At 36.1% G+C, this 14,947-nt stretch overlaps 1 protein-coding gene across 7 annotated transcripts in view; it reads left to right on the top strand.

Moving 5' to 3' along the window:
• LOC121065011 (solute carrier family 12 member 7) overlaps positions 1–14,947 on the top strand; it is an 80,087-nt gene that overhangs the window by 45,465 nt on the left and 19,675 nt on the right. For all 7 annotated transcript variants that reach the window (XM_040547404.1, XM_040547398.1, XM_040547400.1 and 4 more), the window contains exons 10-17: positions 1,888–1,986; positions 2,634–2,691; positions 4,474–4,648; positions 6,006–6,124; positions 7,993–8,091; positions 10,245–10,364; positions 11,942–12,046; positions 14,300–14,468. In XM_040547404.1, the coding sequence (XP_040403338.1) occupies positions 1,888–1,986; positions 2,634–2,691; positions 4,474–4,648; positions 6,006–6,124; positions 7,993–8,091; positions 10,245–10,364; positions 11,942–12,046; positions 14,300–14,468 (944 nt within the window). The remainder of the gene's footprint in view (positions 1–1,887; positions 1,987–2,633; positions 2,692–4,473; positions 4,649–6,005; positions 6,125–7,992; positions 8,092–10,244; positions 10,365–11,941; positions 12,047–14,299; positions 14,469–14,947) is intronic.

The raw sequence follows: 14,947 nt of genomic DNA, 5'->3' as shown, positions 1-14,947 counted from the left end.
GTGTGAATGTTTATCGCTGACACAATATTCCTAGTCTCTGTCCAAGTTTTAAGTAGCAGATTTTCTGGTGCTAGAAAGACATAGCTGGCTACTGGTTATTTTAGGAGTTTATAGAACTTAATGGATCAGTTCAAGTGCTGTTTATGTACCTGGAAATAAAACAGAAATATACTTTTTTATTTCTATACCTGGAAATAAAAAGAAAGCTCCATGTGTTACTAAATGTTTATTCAGAATAAGCTGCAGCTGAGTTGAAAATTTCTTACCTTCATAATGTGAATGTGTTAATCTTCAAATGCATGAGAGAGAACAGTTGGGTATTAAGGTGTTTCAGGTATTCAAGCCCTGAACTGCGTGTGCTTTGTTTAAACTTCCATTTTTTTTTTCAACCGTGACTAGTAGAGATTTTTTTGTTTATCAAGATTAAAAGTTAGGTTAGTTTTATATCATTTCCCTCAGGTCTTGTTTGACTGAAATAACTAAATAATTTTTTATTGAAAAATCCTAGCTCAAGCAACAATATCAAGTAACAAAACAGAATTCTGATGCAAAGTTGCAACATTATTTGCTAGAAGAATACCAAATGGAGATGTCCCTTCATATGCTTGTCCCCTCACTGTTCTCATTTCTATACTTCAGGTTCTTTCCTGTTTCCCATCCCTCTTCTCCACCCTTGTCTGTTTACCAAAATCTTACTGTATCCCAGCCTGTGGTTACAATTTCATTGTGTAGAGTTTGGCAGTGCTTTTGCACTGGATTCTTGACCTTAGCTTCTCCTTTTTGCCTCTAACAGTGATCAGGGCAATTCTAGGAAAGATGGCAGAAATAGTGCATGATTTTTCTCCATTCTTTTACAGTGTGTTGGAAAGTGATTTTTGTTCTGTATTTAGGTTCAAACACAAATGTATGACTGTGATCCCCTGACCTGTGATCCCTCTGTACTTCATGCCTGCTCCTTTCCTTTTGTTTCTGTTGTTATTATTAATTGATTTGCTTACATATGTTATTGTGTGTGGTCTGTTTAGTAGAAAGTTAGTACATTTGGTCACACTGGTTAAAATTTCTAAACCCTTATTAGTTTAAAACATCCATCCCCTACATTTTGCTACTCTTGTATATTTCCCCATTCTAAAAATGATTGACTTTTTTCTGAGCCTTCTGGAATTTCATGATGGGTGGTAACACAAACTTCTGAATCAAATGAAGGTCTCCTAATTTCCAACCGGAACCTCCCCAGGCGCAACTTGAGGCCATTCCCTCTAGTCCTATCACTAGTTACCTGTGAGAAGAGGCCGACCCCCAGCTCCCTGCAGCTTCCTTTCAGGTAGTTGTAGAGAGCTTTAAGGTCTCCCCTGAGCCTGCTCTTCTTCACACTAAACAACCCCGGTTCCCTCAGCTGCTCCTCATAGGACTTGTGCTCCAGACCCTTCATCAGCTTCGTGGCCCTTCTCTGGACACATTCCAGGGCCTCGATGTCCTTCTTGTACTGAAGGGCCCAAAACTGAACACAGTACTTGGGGTGTGGCCTCACCAGAGCAGAGTACAGGGGTACGATCACCTTCCTGTTCCTGCTGGCTACACTGTTCCTGATACAAGCCAGCATGCTGTTGTCCTTCTGTTGTCCACCTGGGCACACGACCGGCTCATGTTCAGGCGAGCATTGACCAACACCCCCAGATCCTTTTCCTCTGCACAGCTTTCCAGCCACTCTGCCTGTAGTGCTGCATGGGGTAGTTGTGGCCAAAGTGCAGGACCCAGCACTTAGCCATGTTGAACCTCATCCCATTGGCCTCTGCCCATCAACCCATCCTGTCCAGGTCAGAGAGGTATTGGTTATTTAAATGAAATTAACATTCCATGTTTTTGTGACCTTTTTCTTTTCTCCAGGTATTATGGCAGGTTCAAACAGATCTGGCGATCTTAAGGATGCTCAGAAATCTATTCCTACTGGAACAATTTTAGCTATTTCAACTACTTCTTTTATTTGTATCCTTTGTTCTGTGGCTTTTTTTTTTCTAGTGGACATTCTGTAGGTATAGTACTTTATAGAATTTCAATAAAAAGTCGTTTGAGTTGCCTGAATATAAAATTAATGAAATCTAAACTGAAATTTTAAATATCTGTCTATTCACACACAAATATGTATATATAGTGTGTGTATGTAGATGTATACATATATGTATGTGTATGTATGTAAAATCTCCTATCTTCTACTAATATTTTAAGCTCCAAGTTACAATTTATGGTTTCAGTTAAGTGACATAGACATTTTAGCGTATTTCAGTTGGCAGATTGCTTTGTCATTATACTCAGCATAACTACTGAAAGTCTTAAAGCAAACTAACAGCAAAAGAAATTGTTAGTTGTTCAATAACTAGAAGACACAAATATATTTGTATGAGAAAATATCCAGTTGCATGATGCATGAACTGCTTGCTTAAAATATTTTCCAGATCAATTGTGGATCAAATACAGTTGTAGGGAACATAAACTAAAAAGTTGTAGTATGGGAGAATAATGAAAAAAAAAAGAAGTTTATCATAGACATTTTAATTTCATCCCTGGGTAGGAAATAGTTTTTTCTCTATAACTATTTCATTTACAGTGTAATCCTCCTTCAGTCTCAATAACAGATCTCTCTTGCATAGTGCTGTTTGGTGCTTGTATAGAAGGTGTGATATTAAGAGATAAGTAAGTTGCATTCAACTTGTACTTTTATCAGGAACATGTACGAAAATGGGTTATGTTAATCAGACTTATTTTCATTAATGGCTATTCTGGGAAACATCCATGTGGAATATTTTTCTTTCACTTAGGTAAAACTGTAGGGAAAGACTATCTCTTGAGCTGAGATGGCTGCAAAAACTGGAAATGTTAATGGACTGTATCACTGCAAAAAGTAGAAGAAGAATCTGAGATAAATGTTTGTTAAGTGGAACTGTTCCTAATAAAATGGTCTTGAGAGAAAAAGCATAGTTAGTATTTCTATTGAGGTGGAGTAAGGGGAATGATATTACTTAGGGAGAGGTAATATGTTCCTGAAGAATGCAGGCAGAAAAATTTTTGACAGTTGCATGACAAGCAGAGTTCATCAGAAAGACTGCAATGCACCATCAGGCCTATAATTTCTACTGGCTGCGTGATGCTTATGCAGATTAGTTGTCATCCGTGTTATTTTCTGAGGCTCACTTTTTGAAGCATGAACGGCATAAAATTAATAGAGATAAGCATGAACAGAACCTCCAGATCTTGATAAATTTCTCTGTTGAGAGACTGAGGTGAAGAAGATACTGTGGGGAATGTGCTAGCAGACTTCAATTTTCTTTCCCTGCCTGTTTCTGAGTCTATTTTTATACTGACCAATGCACAAATTTGCTTTGGTTGATGAAACAGGGACATTGGGATATCGTTTGGAAGCTGAAAGAGATAATGCTTAGGCGATTTATTTCTTTTAGTCTAGAAGGAAAAGTGTAAGTTAAAATCTGGATTCCAATCAAAGCTAATACAATGAGAATAAATCAGCATAATAGTAAAATGTAGGGGGATTTGTCTGTTTCAAAGACTGTTTTTTGTTTTGTTTTCATCTTGGATTGCCATGATATCTGCCATGGGGAAAAAAGCTTGTACATTTCTAGTGTTTGTCTTCAATCTTTTCAAGTTGTACCTACTCTTTGTTTTAATGGAAGCCAAACTTCGATGCCAGCGTTAAGAAGCAGCTATATGTCATCAGAGAAGCATAGTGTTTTTTTTTTTTCTCCTATATATTTAAGTAGTGTTTTTTCCTCTGTCTTCCCATGTAGTGAAGATAGTACGTAGCTGTGCATCCAAGCTTAAGCATACACAAGAACTTGAACACTGGCTTGTTATATTAATCTGATTTACCTTGGCGTTGTCAATAGCCAGTCCAAAAAGAGATGAAGCATGTCATTTTTCTTAGCCTATAGCCTTTTCTTTTCTCTGGTATTTTTAAGAAAATGAAAACGTAAAGAAATTATATACTACCATGGGGGGGGGGGGGGGGAGTACTTTTTCATGCTTTACCCAAGATGTCCATAAATGAGCATAAAGTCAATTATGTTTGGATTGGATACTCAGTGCTATGTTATGAAAACACTTCTTTCTTTTATTTCCACGCCCTCCCCACCTTGTTTGTCATAGTTGTTCTTTTAAATTGCATTAGTTAGCATGACAATGCAAACAGTTTCTCTGTATTTCGTTGTCCATATGTCAGTGTCTGCTTAAAAGGCAATACCTAAAATCAATCAATTATGTTTTCTTTAATACAGCATAATAAATTGGTTGTTTGGGAAATCCTATAGTGCATGATGTGATGTGGTGTTTATTGCTGAAAAGCGATGTTGTCCAAAAAAGTTCGAGATATGGGTTTAGAAGCTACGAAAGAAATTCTTCTAGAGTTTGATGGTTTATGTGTGTATTTGTTCACTGTTTTGTTTTGTTCTTCACTTCCCTGAGGTTTGGAGAAGCAGTTAATGGAAATCTAGTGGTTGGTACACTGGCCTGGCCTTCTCCATGGGTTATTGTGATTGGTTCATTCTTTTCAACATGTGGTGCTGGTCTACAGAGTCTCACTGGTGCACCCCGTCTGTTGCAGGCCATTGCAAGAGATGGCATTGTACCATTTATCCAAGTGAGATAATATTTTTTCTTTATATTTCAAATGTGGTTTATCTTTTGTTAACAAAATATGAGGCATTATTTCTGTTATTCCTCCAGAACTGTGAGGAAACGTTTTGGAGCTCAGTTGTAGTCTTGTACAGTAATATGTTGTTTTTTCAGGCCAAAGTTTGAACATGTCTGTTTCTGTGCAATTTAATTATTTTTGTCCTTACATATAAATATTAGAGAGTCAAAATTAAAAATATTCTGTGAATGGAAATGAACAAGCTAAGAAACAACTAAACTTTTTTTGAGTCCAGATTGTGCTGACAATTTGTAATTTGAAATAAGTTAATTAAATTTTATGATGGAGATGCATGATACTTAACTTCTAATGTCATAGAGATACAGTTCTCATTTTTATTCATTTTTGTAGGCTGAAGTCAAGAAAGATGTAAGAATATAATTCCATTCTGTGACTCCATATGTCATGCATTTTTTTAAATACAAATTAAAAAAAAAACATGTTTGAAGAGAGATTTTAGACTTGGAAGGTACTTACAGTTTTGGAGTCATACAGCCTTTCCATGGACAATAAGAGAAATGAGAGGAGATGAATACAGGAGCAAGAGTATGACGTGTTTAAGAAAGAAGCAAAAAAACTTCTTTTAAAACATGAGCAGAAAAAATGACATTTTATAATATAAAGGAATGTAGACTGATCAATGAGAGGAAGATAAGGGAAGAGGAGAAGACAGGAGAAGGAATGAAGTGAAGCACCTAGATATTTGGAAAGGAAGCAGTTACGGAAAATGGGAGTGAGGCTTTAGGTGCTTATAATTGCAGAGGGGAGTGTGGAGGAGACTGAATGTAGCTCTAGCTTTAGGTGAGGCATTTCCCCCATCTATCATCAGTATAGCTGGATGGCTCTCACAACAAAGGAAATTACCACATGCTAGATGATTTTTCGTAGGGCTTTGTGCAGAATCCTGGGCTTTCCTAAGTCCTCTTAGGAATAATCAATAATAAGGATCAATATTTATGTTTGTAAATACAGACTTGATGTCTATTTTGTATATTACAAAAAATAATGCTTTCAACCATTAGCTTTTTATAGACTAAGCATAACTCTCTGATGCATTCAGATTTCAAGTTAATTAAGTTTATTTCAACAGCAGCTGCAGTAGCACTTTATCATTGTTTATTTTAGTAAAGATTGCAACATTGGAAAACATACATTTTTGTTTTATGTTATAGATTTTCTTGTTTTACTTTGTAACTAATTACTGGTTTAGGTTCAAGTTAGTTAGGTCACAATCCGCAATATGTTTGACAATAGTATAAAATGCACCTTTCCCCAGTTTTACTGTATACTTGAATTGAACTAGGTATTTGGTCATGGAAAAGCAAATGGAGAACCAACGTGGGCTCTGCTCCTCACTGCTGGTATTTGTGAAATAGGAATTCTGATAGCCTCTTTGGACAGTGTAGCACCAATTCTTTCAATGTAAGTATGAATTTGTTATTTCATGTTCTTTTAAGTTAAATAGTACTTTACTTTTGAATTAACTAGATTTTTTTTTCTCTTCGAAATAATGCATTCTAGGCTTTGTCTTCCAACAAGTTACATTTCTATTTGATCCTTGAGATAATCTGAAATGAAAAAAATGTTTTGGTTGGAATTAATTTCAAGGCACAAGTAATTTTCCTTGACAGAGTTCTTGAATGCTAGTAAAAACATTTAACTTTAAAAAAATATACATATTAAAAAAGAAGTTAAATGAAAATTCTCCCTATTTAAACAGTTTCGTGTTTTAGGGTATGAACTGAAATTTATTTTACTGACGTTGTCTTGGAAGTTTATTCCATGTGTCTTGGGTTGACCCCAGTAGGCAGCTAAGCACTGCACAGCCACTCGTGCACTCCCCTCACAGTGGGATGGGGGAAGAGAATCAGAAAGGTGAAAGTGAAAAAAATAATGTGTTAAAATAAAAACAGCTTAATATTTAAAACAAAAACTGCATCGGCAAGCAAAGCAAAATAAGGAATTCACTGCTTCCTATCAGTAGGCAAATATTTAGCCATTTCGAAAAAAGTCAAGGCTTTGTCACTCATAACAGTTACTTGAGAATACAAATGCTATAACTCCAGACATCCTCCCCTTCCTCCTTTCCCTCAGCTTTTATTGCTAAGCGTGACTTCATATGGAATGAAATATCCCTTTGATCCTCTGGGGACAGCTGTCCCAGATGTGTCCCCCCGAAATTCTTGTGCACATACAGGTTACTTACTGGCAGGGCAGTGTGAGAAACAGAGAAGGCCTTGATGCTGTACAAGCACTGCTCAGCAATAGCTAAAACATCAGTGTGTTATCAGTGCTGTTCTGGTCACAAATCCAAAATATAACACCATACAAATTAATATGAAAAAAATTAATACTGAATCACAGAATCATTAGGGTTGGAAAAGACCTCCAAGATCATCTGGTCCAACCATCACCCTATCCCAGCCAAAACCAATACACCACTATTGTCAGATGTTAGCTGTGTTTTCTGTGAAATCTTTGTTTGAGACTGAAAATTATTCTAACATCATGTTTTGAGACATGACATTCTACCAGCATGTTGGTGTTTAACCCATCAGGCAGCTGAACACCACACAGCCATTTGATCCCTGCCCCACCCAGTGGGATGGGAGAGCAAATTGAGAAACGCAAGAGCTAAGATATAAGTTAAGAGCTAAGATATAAGCTAAGATATAAGATATATAGCAAGAGATGAGGACAGTTTAATGGGGGGTTGAGGGTCGGGTGGGAAGAACAACAAAGTAAGTGATGCACAGTGCAGTTGCTCACCACCCGATGACTAATGCCCAGCCAGTGCCCAAGCAACAGTGCTTCTTTCCCCCCCAGCTGGCCAATTCCCCTGGTTTCATTGTTCAGCATGATGTCACATGGTATGGAATACCCCTTTGGCCAGTTTGGGTCAGCTGTCTTTGTTCTGTCCCCTCCCAGCCTCTTGTGCACCTGCAGCTTCCTTGCTGGCAGAGCACTATAAGAAGTTGAAAAGTCCTTGACTTAATGTAAACACTGCTTTGCAACAGCTAAAACATGGGTGTGCTGTCAACATTATTCTCATCCTAAATTCAAAACACAGCACCATACCAGCTACTAGAAAGAATATTAACTCTATCCCCACCAAAATGCAGACAAAGCATTAATTTAATCTACATCTTGTGTTCTGTTGGCCATTGTGAACACAGTAGAGAAGTTTCTGCACTTTGTTTGGACTGTGTTTAGACTTAGCCTTTTAACACAAGTCTGTCTAGTTCATTCCTGTTGGAAAATGGTTTTGTTTGTTTGTTTTACCGTAACAGGTTTTTCCTGATGTGCTATATGTTTGTAAATCTGGCTTGTGCAGTTCAGACGCTTTTACGGACTCCCAACTGGAGACCTCGTTTCAAGTATTACCATTGGTAGGAGATATTCTTTCATTCAGAAGAATTAAAACTGCTTATGCAGCCTTGATTTGTTAATTGCATTGCTGTAATTAAGCAAAATATCCTTTCTGACTTCAATGAGTTAGTATTCAGTCCATGAACCAATTTCTCTAACGGTAACATTTGCTGTTGTGTGTTTAGAATAGGGCTGGTGAAAGTTTCAAGCATGAAAACCAGTGACTAATACAGAGGCCCTGAGAAGGGGCCTGTTGAGAGGATGACGTTGCTTATCTAACAGACCTTCTGAATACGCAAGAATGAAAATGTAATGGAGTATCATCTTTCATATATAGATAAAGAAATAGTGAAAATCTTCAGGAATGCTGACTTTCATTTTTGTTATGCAAAAAGAAAAATAATCAGCATATACAAAAAACAAACTTTTACAGAAAAAAATAATAATATGTATCAGTTTGCTATGTAACCAATCAGTATTTTTAAATTATGTCATGCTTTAGCCATTGCTTCAGAAATTGAAGAAAAGTGAATACTTGAGAGTCAATGAGGTCAAATACAAAGTATTTTTCTTAAGTGTCTTAGAACAAGTTCAGAGTAAGATTGAGTACTTTAATTTTGAGTTGATGTTAAAAATGCATATAATTTTTTATTAGCAATGATTCAATTGAGAAATTTTACTGAAAAATTTTACTGCCAAAATGCTTTAAAAACTACAGCCTTCAGGAGATATACTGGCCTGATTCTAGGATGTAAGAGTTGTTTATTTTTTCCCCTTTAGAGGGTAGAGTGGAAATGAAATGCCACAATTATATCCCTGACACATCTTTTTGAATATGCTTAGTAGGTACTTATTAGTTTGGCACTTAAACCTCCAAATATTTCAGTGCCTGTATCTGAAGTTTATCATTGCAAGTATTGTTCACAACATCAAGAAGAAAATGTGGGTGTTGTGTCTTGTTGAGGTTGTTTGTTTGTTTTGTTTTGTCTTTTAAAGCCCCTCCTCTCCCACATAATGTGATTATGGAAGAAATAGTAGGAGGTCCAAAGCAAAAAAGCTAAAGCAGATGAGTAAGATAGAGGGTAGCAAGAGGAGGATGGGCCGTGGTAAGGAATAAAAAGCAAAGGGTTTTGACATGGCAGCTGCAAAGTTTGTAACGATTTGGCAACACTTCTACAACCTGTCCCCTCCCTCAGAGAGACCAGTGAGCCAATTGATTGACTGTGTCTATATAATCACTTCTGCCAGGCAAACTGAGTGTCAAAATGCTTGGTCAGAGTTGGGTTGGGATTATTTTTTGAGTAAAAGCAGACTCTTAGGTTAGGTGAAATTAAGCCTGAAGAGCATCTGTTGCTTTTCTAGACAGGCTACATTTAGGTTGATAGAACAGCTAGAAAGCATTTCTTTGAACTCATTTGTACTCAATACTTGCATGGTAATAAAAAAGTAAACTAAAGGAGCCAAATAAAAGTTGTCTCTTTTTATGTTCTTTGTCAATCCAGTAAAAGCTAGCTCTGATTTGCAAGGCAGGTATGAAGAAATTCAAGATGTAGTATCTGACTAAAAGTAGACACAAAACTGTCCTGTTCTGAGGTGACCTACATCTGTCTGAATGATATTAGGTACAAAACAGGCATATAAACTTTAATCTGGAAATGTTTCTGTGACTTTTTCAGCTCAGTCATTCTTTAAAGCCTTTGAAAGATTGTTTTCAGTAATCTGTTCTACTATGCGTGTGTGTTCTTACCTGAGACATGCCACATTGTAAGTAGAACATACAATTCATTAGTAAAATTTAATTTAAATTAATTTTTTTTTGCTGGAATTAGCATAATGTTCTTCAGTATTGTTTGAGAAATCTTAAAGCTTAAATTCAAATCAACAGTAAGCGATAGCATGTTTTGAAACAGATCCTACTTAAAAATAATGGTAGAGTTACAGAACTGGCAATAGTGGTAAATCCATTATATCTAGTTCTTCAATTACATTTATTTCACATAGGCTTCAGAATGTAACTTTTATAAACTAAAGCTGTGACAATGTATTTTATATATTTAGCTATGAAATTTTTGAAGGTATAGAGAGGTCGTTCTGGGAGTTGACTTAAGTAAGAAATTGACTTTGTAGAACACGTGCATGTCTATTTAATAATTGAAAAAATGGTTTCTTCTAGGACTCTTTCATTCCTGGGGATGAGTTTATGTCTTGCCTTGATGTTCATTTGCTCCTGGTACTATGCTTTGATTGCCATGTTAATTGCAGGATGTATATACAAGTATATAGAATATAGAGGGTAAGACCATATATCTTATGTATTTTATATTTAATATATTTAACATTCAGCAAAAAGCTTTTTTATATAAGGTAGATACAACTGAAGCAATAGAACAAAGTGTTCCCTGAAAACAGGTGAGATTCCATCTCTGTTAAGGGTTACAAGTTTGCAGGTTCTAATTTCTCTGGAAGCTCTGTTCTGAACTCCTCAGCAGGCATAACTGATCAAAATAAGAACTAATAAGGTTGGGAAGTTTTCATATGAACAAAAATTTTTGCTGTCAAATTTGATACTTCAGGTATATCGTCTTATTACACCAAACAGGAACTACTACAAAAATATTATATTATCTTGTGCCAAAGCCATAAAACTCTACTCTTTTATGTAGACTTTAGCACTTTTTAGAATCAATCACACAGAACAATCCAGAGAGCCCGCTGATCTATTTTCTGAAGGCTAGAATTTAATTTGCAATGTACTTTAAGAGCCACACCTGTAAGAAATGCAGTACAGAAAGAGAGTTAAAGAGCATGCTCAGTTCATTAAATAATCTCTTCTAGATTTTATTTCTGTATTTATGATTTTGGTGTGTACATTTTCCCTTTCTAAGGAAAGACCCAATGCAATTCTAGGCAAAAAAAAAAAAAGAGCAAGACCAGAAAATTGAAATGAGTCTAGTTATTCTGATGAGTAATTAAGCACAAGTGTTCAGTAGATCAACAGATATAGATTGTTCCGTGTTGTGGATTCTCCATCTTTTAATACCTCCATCTCCAGGATAGATGCTTTCGTGGATATAGTCTTCCTGGATTATAACAGCTCCCACTATTGAATTCATTACAAATTCTCTTGCTTGTTTTAGCCAGCAAGTCAGATCAGATGAAAGGAATTCTGCCTGTGTGTATATGTATGTATATACATACATAAAATATTTTGGATGTATATATATGTATACATCCAAATTCATATACAGATTCTCCAAACGTTGGACCATAAGCTGTTGCATCTACCTTGTAGAAAGATTCTTTTTTGCGGAAACTCAGTCCCTCCCACTACAAATGCAAAGGCAGATTTGGTCTGAGGAGTGAGCAAGAACTCACTCTGAAACAGTCTAAAAACTTCTGTCCGGACAAATCTCTCTCCCTGGGAAGAAGCATAAGCTTTATGTTCATCTGTGAGAAGCTGGGAAGGAAAGGAAGTAGAGACAGCTTTAGGAGGGTGGGGAGGAGATGTAAAACTAATGCATAGGAACTCAAATTTCACTTTTTTGTTCTACCACTTACAAGCAATTTAAGAGGTTCTCATGATTAAAACAAAAATCTTTTGAAGTATAAAAGAGACCACAATAAATAATAATAAATACTTAATAAATACAACTCTTGAAAGAACCTGAGACTGCTTCATTATTGGTTAGTCTTCATTCATGATTTAAGTCTGCGAGATGAGTCTTTTTCAAGCATTCATGTAAAAAAAAAATGGTGAGTTTCATTGTTTATGTTCTTTATCCCACACCCGAGAAAATGTACTTAATTTGTGTAAATAAACTGCATCCTATTAATTAATTAAATTAATTAATTGTCTTCTGCACCACAAAGAGCAGAAAAAGAGTGGGGTGATGGAATACGCGGACTGTCTTTGAATGCAGCTCGTTATGCTTTGCTTCGTGTTGAAGATGGTCCTCCTCACACCAAGAACTGGAGGTAAAAGTCTATGCCATCTAAGTTCACATCATTCTAGAAATATGTAAATCTATTGGGAATACTACTGGTAAAGCTAGTGGCCAAAGTGATATTCGTCTTTAAAATAATGTTTTTACTTGGTCATGGAAATGATGGCATTGCAGTTCTACTATTGTTTTACTGTAATTGAAAGTTAACTTGTGGTCAGCATGTAATCAGCTTGGTAGGGATATGTGTAAATTAGAACTGAAATCCATGTGATGTTGATGTAGTTTTCTAAAATGCAGACGGGTTTTAATGTTTTTTATCGAGATTTTCACATTCAAAGGAACAGTTTACTTTGGTCCCACTGTCTCTAACGAAAGAAACATGCTGCAATTCTGTAAGACTTCTATTTTGCTTCTATGAAATACATTGTAAAAATACACAGAGGAGTCATTATTTGTGGCAATATGTTTTTTTTATACCTAATATAATGTAAGGTAGATGTAATTTAATAGCAAGATCTTTGAAAGTGCTTAGATCTTATTAAAATCTCACATTTGGAGTACTTTGTTTGTAATGGGGTTAAGTGTCCATTACTGTTTTTACAATCTATTCCTTTTACTTGGTAAACTATCAATTTTCTCAAAGCCAACACAAAAAATTATTTAAAAACAAAAGTATTTTCACACGTTGTCACTTCTGATATATGCAGTGCAAATTAAAATAACTCACAGATCAGTGGAAGACACAAAAAAGAAACTGCCACTAGATGTGACTGTATCCCTGGGTGCATGCACAAGCAATGTTCTGCTGCTCTTCTGTGTGACAGCATTATTTGTATTATTCTACCTTTTGTTATGGGGCTGAAGAACCCAAGCAGTTACTAAAGAATCCATGAGCCATTGCTTGTTCCTAGTCTTTATATTGTGGGTGAGCTTGACGTCTATGATAAACATTAGTGTAAATGTTAACTTAAATGTCAACTAAAATAACTTAATGTAAATGTTAAATGTCTGCAGTCAGTTACAGATGACTTATCCTGCTATTGTGTTAACGTAATTGGTAGAACTAGACCTTCTCGTTCCACCTTAAGCTATGCTGGTGTTGAGGAGGGAAATAACACTCCAGTTCTCTTGTAGTTCTTTTGAATTTTTAGTAGTGACAGGAAAATTATAGAACTTTTGTTTGGGGAAAGTAAGCAAATTGTGTATTGAAGGAAGCAGAATACAACCTCATTAAGTATGCAGATGAAACCAAACTTGTGCTGTCAATGCAGTCAATGCATCGTCATTGTCAATCATGACATGCAGTCAATGCATCATGACTCTCTAGGAAAGACCTAAAGAGGTAGAGGAATGAGTCAACATCAACATCATGAAAATTCAGGAGGACAAAGGCAAAGTCTACTCCATGGGACAGACTAGCCCAGTGCAATGGTACAGGATAAGGATAGTGAAAAGAACCTGTTGTTCTGAGTGGATAGTAAGCCAGCAGTAGGCCTTGGCATTGCTGGAGTGCAGCAACAGGAGCATAGCTAGCCTACTGAGGGGAAGTAAATATTCCTCTTTACACAACATTCGTTAGAATATCTTTGGAGTATTTAATCCAGTTTTAGGCACCCCACTACCAGACAGATATCAGTAAGCTGCAGTACATTCAGCAGAGGACCACCAAGATGAGTGGGGCACAGGAGCATATCTCCTGTGGGGAAAGGCTGAGGGAGCTAGGCTTATTCAGCTTGGAGGAGGCTTAAGGGGAACCTAAAAGCTAGTATAACTAGCTAGTAAACATCCAGTCCGTAAGAGGAGACAGCTGAAAAGACAGACTCTTTACAGCAATATATGGTGGGAGAATGAGAGAAAACGATAAAATGGAAAGAAAAAAAATAAAAATGATGACGGTTAAGCATCGGTAGGTGTTGCCCAGAGGTGGTAGAATCTCTGTCCCTGGAGGTTTTCGAGATCTAACTGGACTGAAGCCTAAACAATCTGGTGTGCAATTTAACATTTAACTGCTTCAAACAGCAGGTTGGACTATATAACCTCCAAAGGGTGATAATTCTGTTTCAACAATTTTCTTAGTAAACCTGTTCTCTTAGGGTAAGGTGTTGAGGATGGTGGCTCATGTACCTGAAATGGTGTAGCTACTGCTAATTATGATTTCTTTGCTTGATGTTTGAATGTTTGCCATTGAATCTGCATTTTATTGCTTGTTAATTCTATTTTCCAGTTCTTCCCTGCTTTTATGTATGTGTATGTGTGTGCTCTTATGTAAATTTTTTTTTGGCAGACCTCAGCTTTTGGTCTTGTTAAATTTGGATTGTGAACAGTTGGTGAAACATCCAAGATTGCTTTCTTTCACCTCCCAGTTGAAGGCTGGTAAAGGGCTGACTATTGTGGGATCTGTGCTTCAAGGAACCTATTTGGATAAATGTACAGAAACTCAGAAAGCTGAAGAGGTATGTAAAAGATGTATTACATACTCTTGTATTAGCATTTAAATGTTGAATCTGATAATTTGAATGAAACGATAATTTGAATAATTTGAAAACTGCTGTAAAAAAATGCTTTCAAAAATGTTCTGACTGTCAGCACAATTGATATATGTATATATTTTATATATTCATATATAAATAAAAACTAGGTTGGTTTACTATATCAAAATTATTTATGAAAATTCCGAATGGAATGAGACAATGCCGATACTTCTTAGATGTATTTTCAGTGTTGAGGGCCCTGGGTTCGCAATCAAATTACATTCTTGAAAAATCTTAAGTGGTAGATTTTTAACAATAACTTTATGAAGAAAACAGATTTATTCATTGTAAAATGCAGAATTTTGGCATAATTTCATTCTCTAGATGTATACCTGATACTGCTTTCTACATTGTCCTAGAAGTACTTAGAAGAGCTAAGGTTAGGAACAATCTTTTTCTGT

This window comes from Cygnus olor, chromosome 2 (assembly GCF_009769625.2).
Source record: "Cygnus olor isolate bCygOlo1 chromosome 2, bCygOlo1.pri.v2, whole genome shotgun sequence".
Lineage (NCBI taxonomy): Eukaryota > Metazoa > Chordata > Aves > Anseriformes > Anatidae > Cygnus > Cygnus olor.
This window is presented reverse-complemented; position numbering and strand designations above follow the sequence as displayed.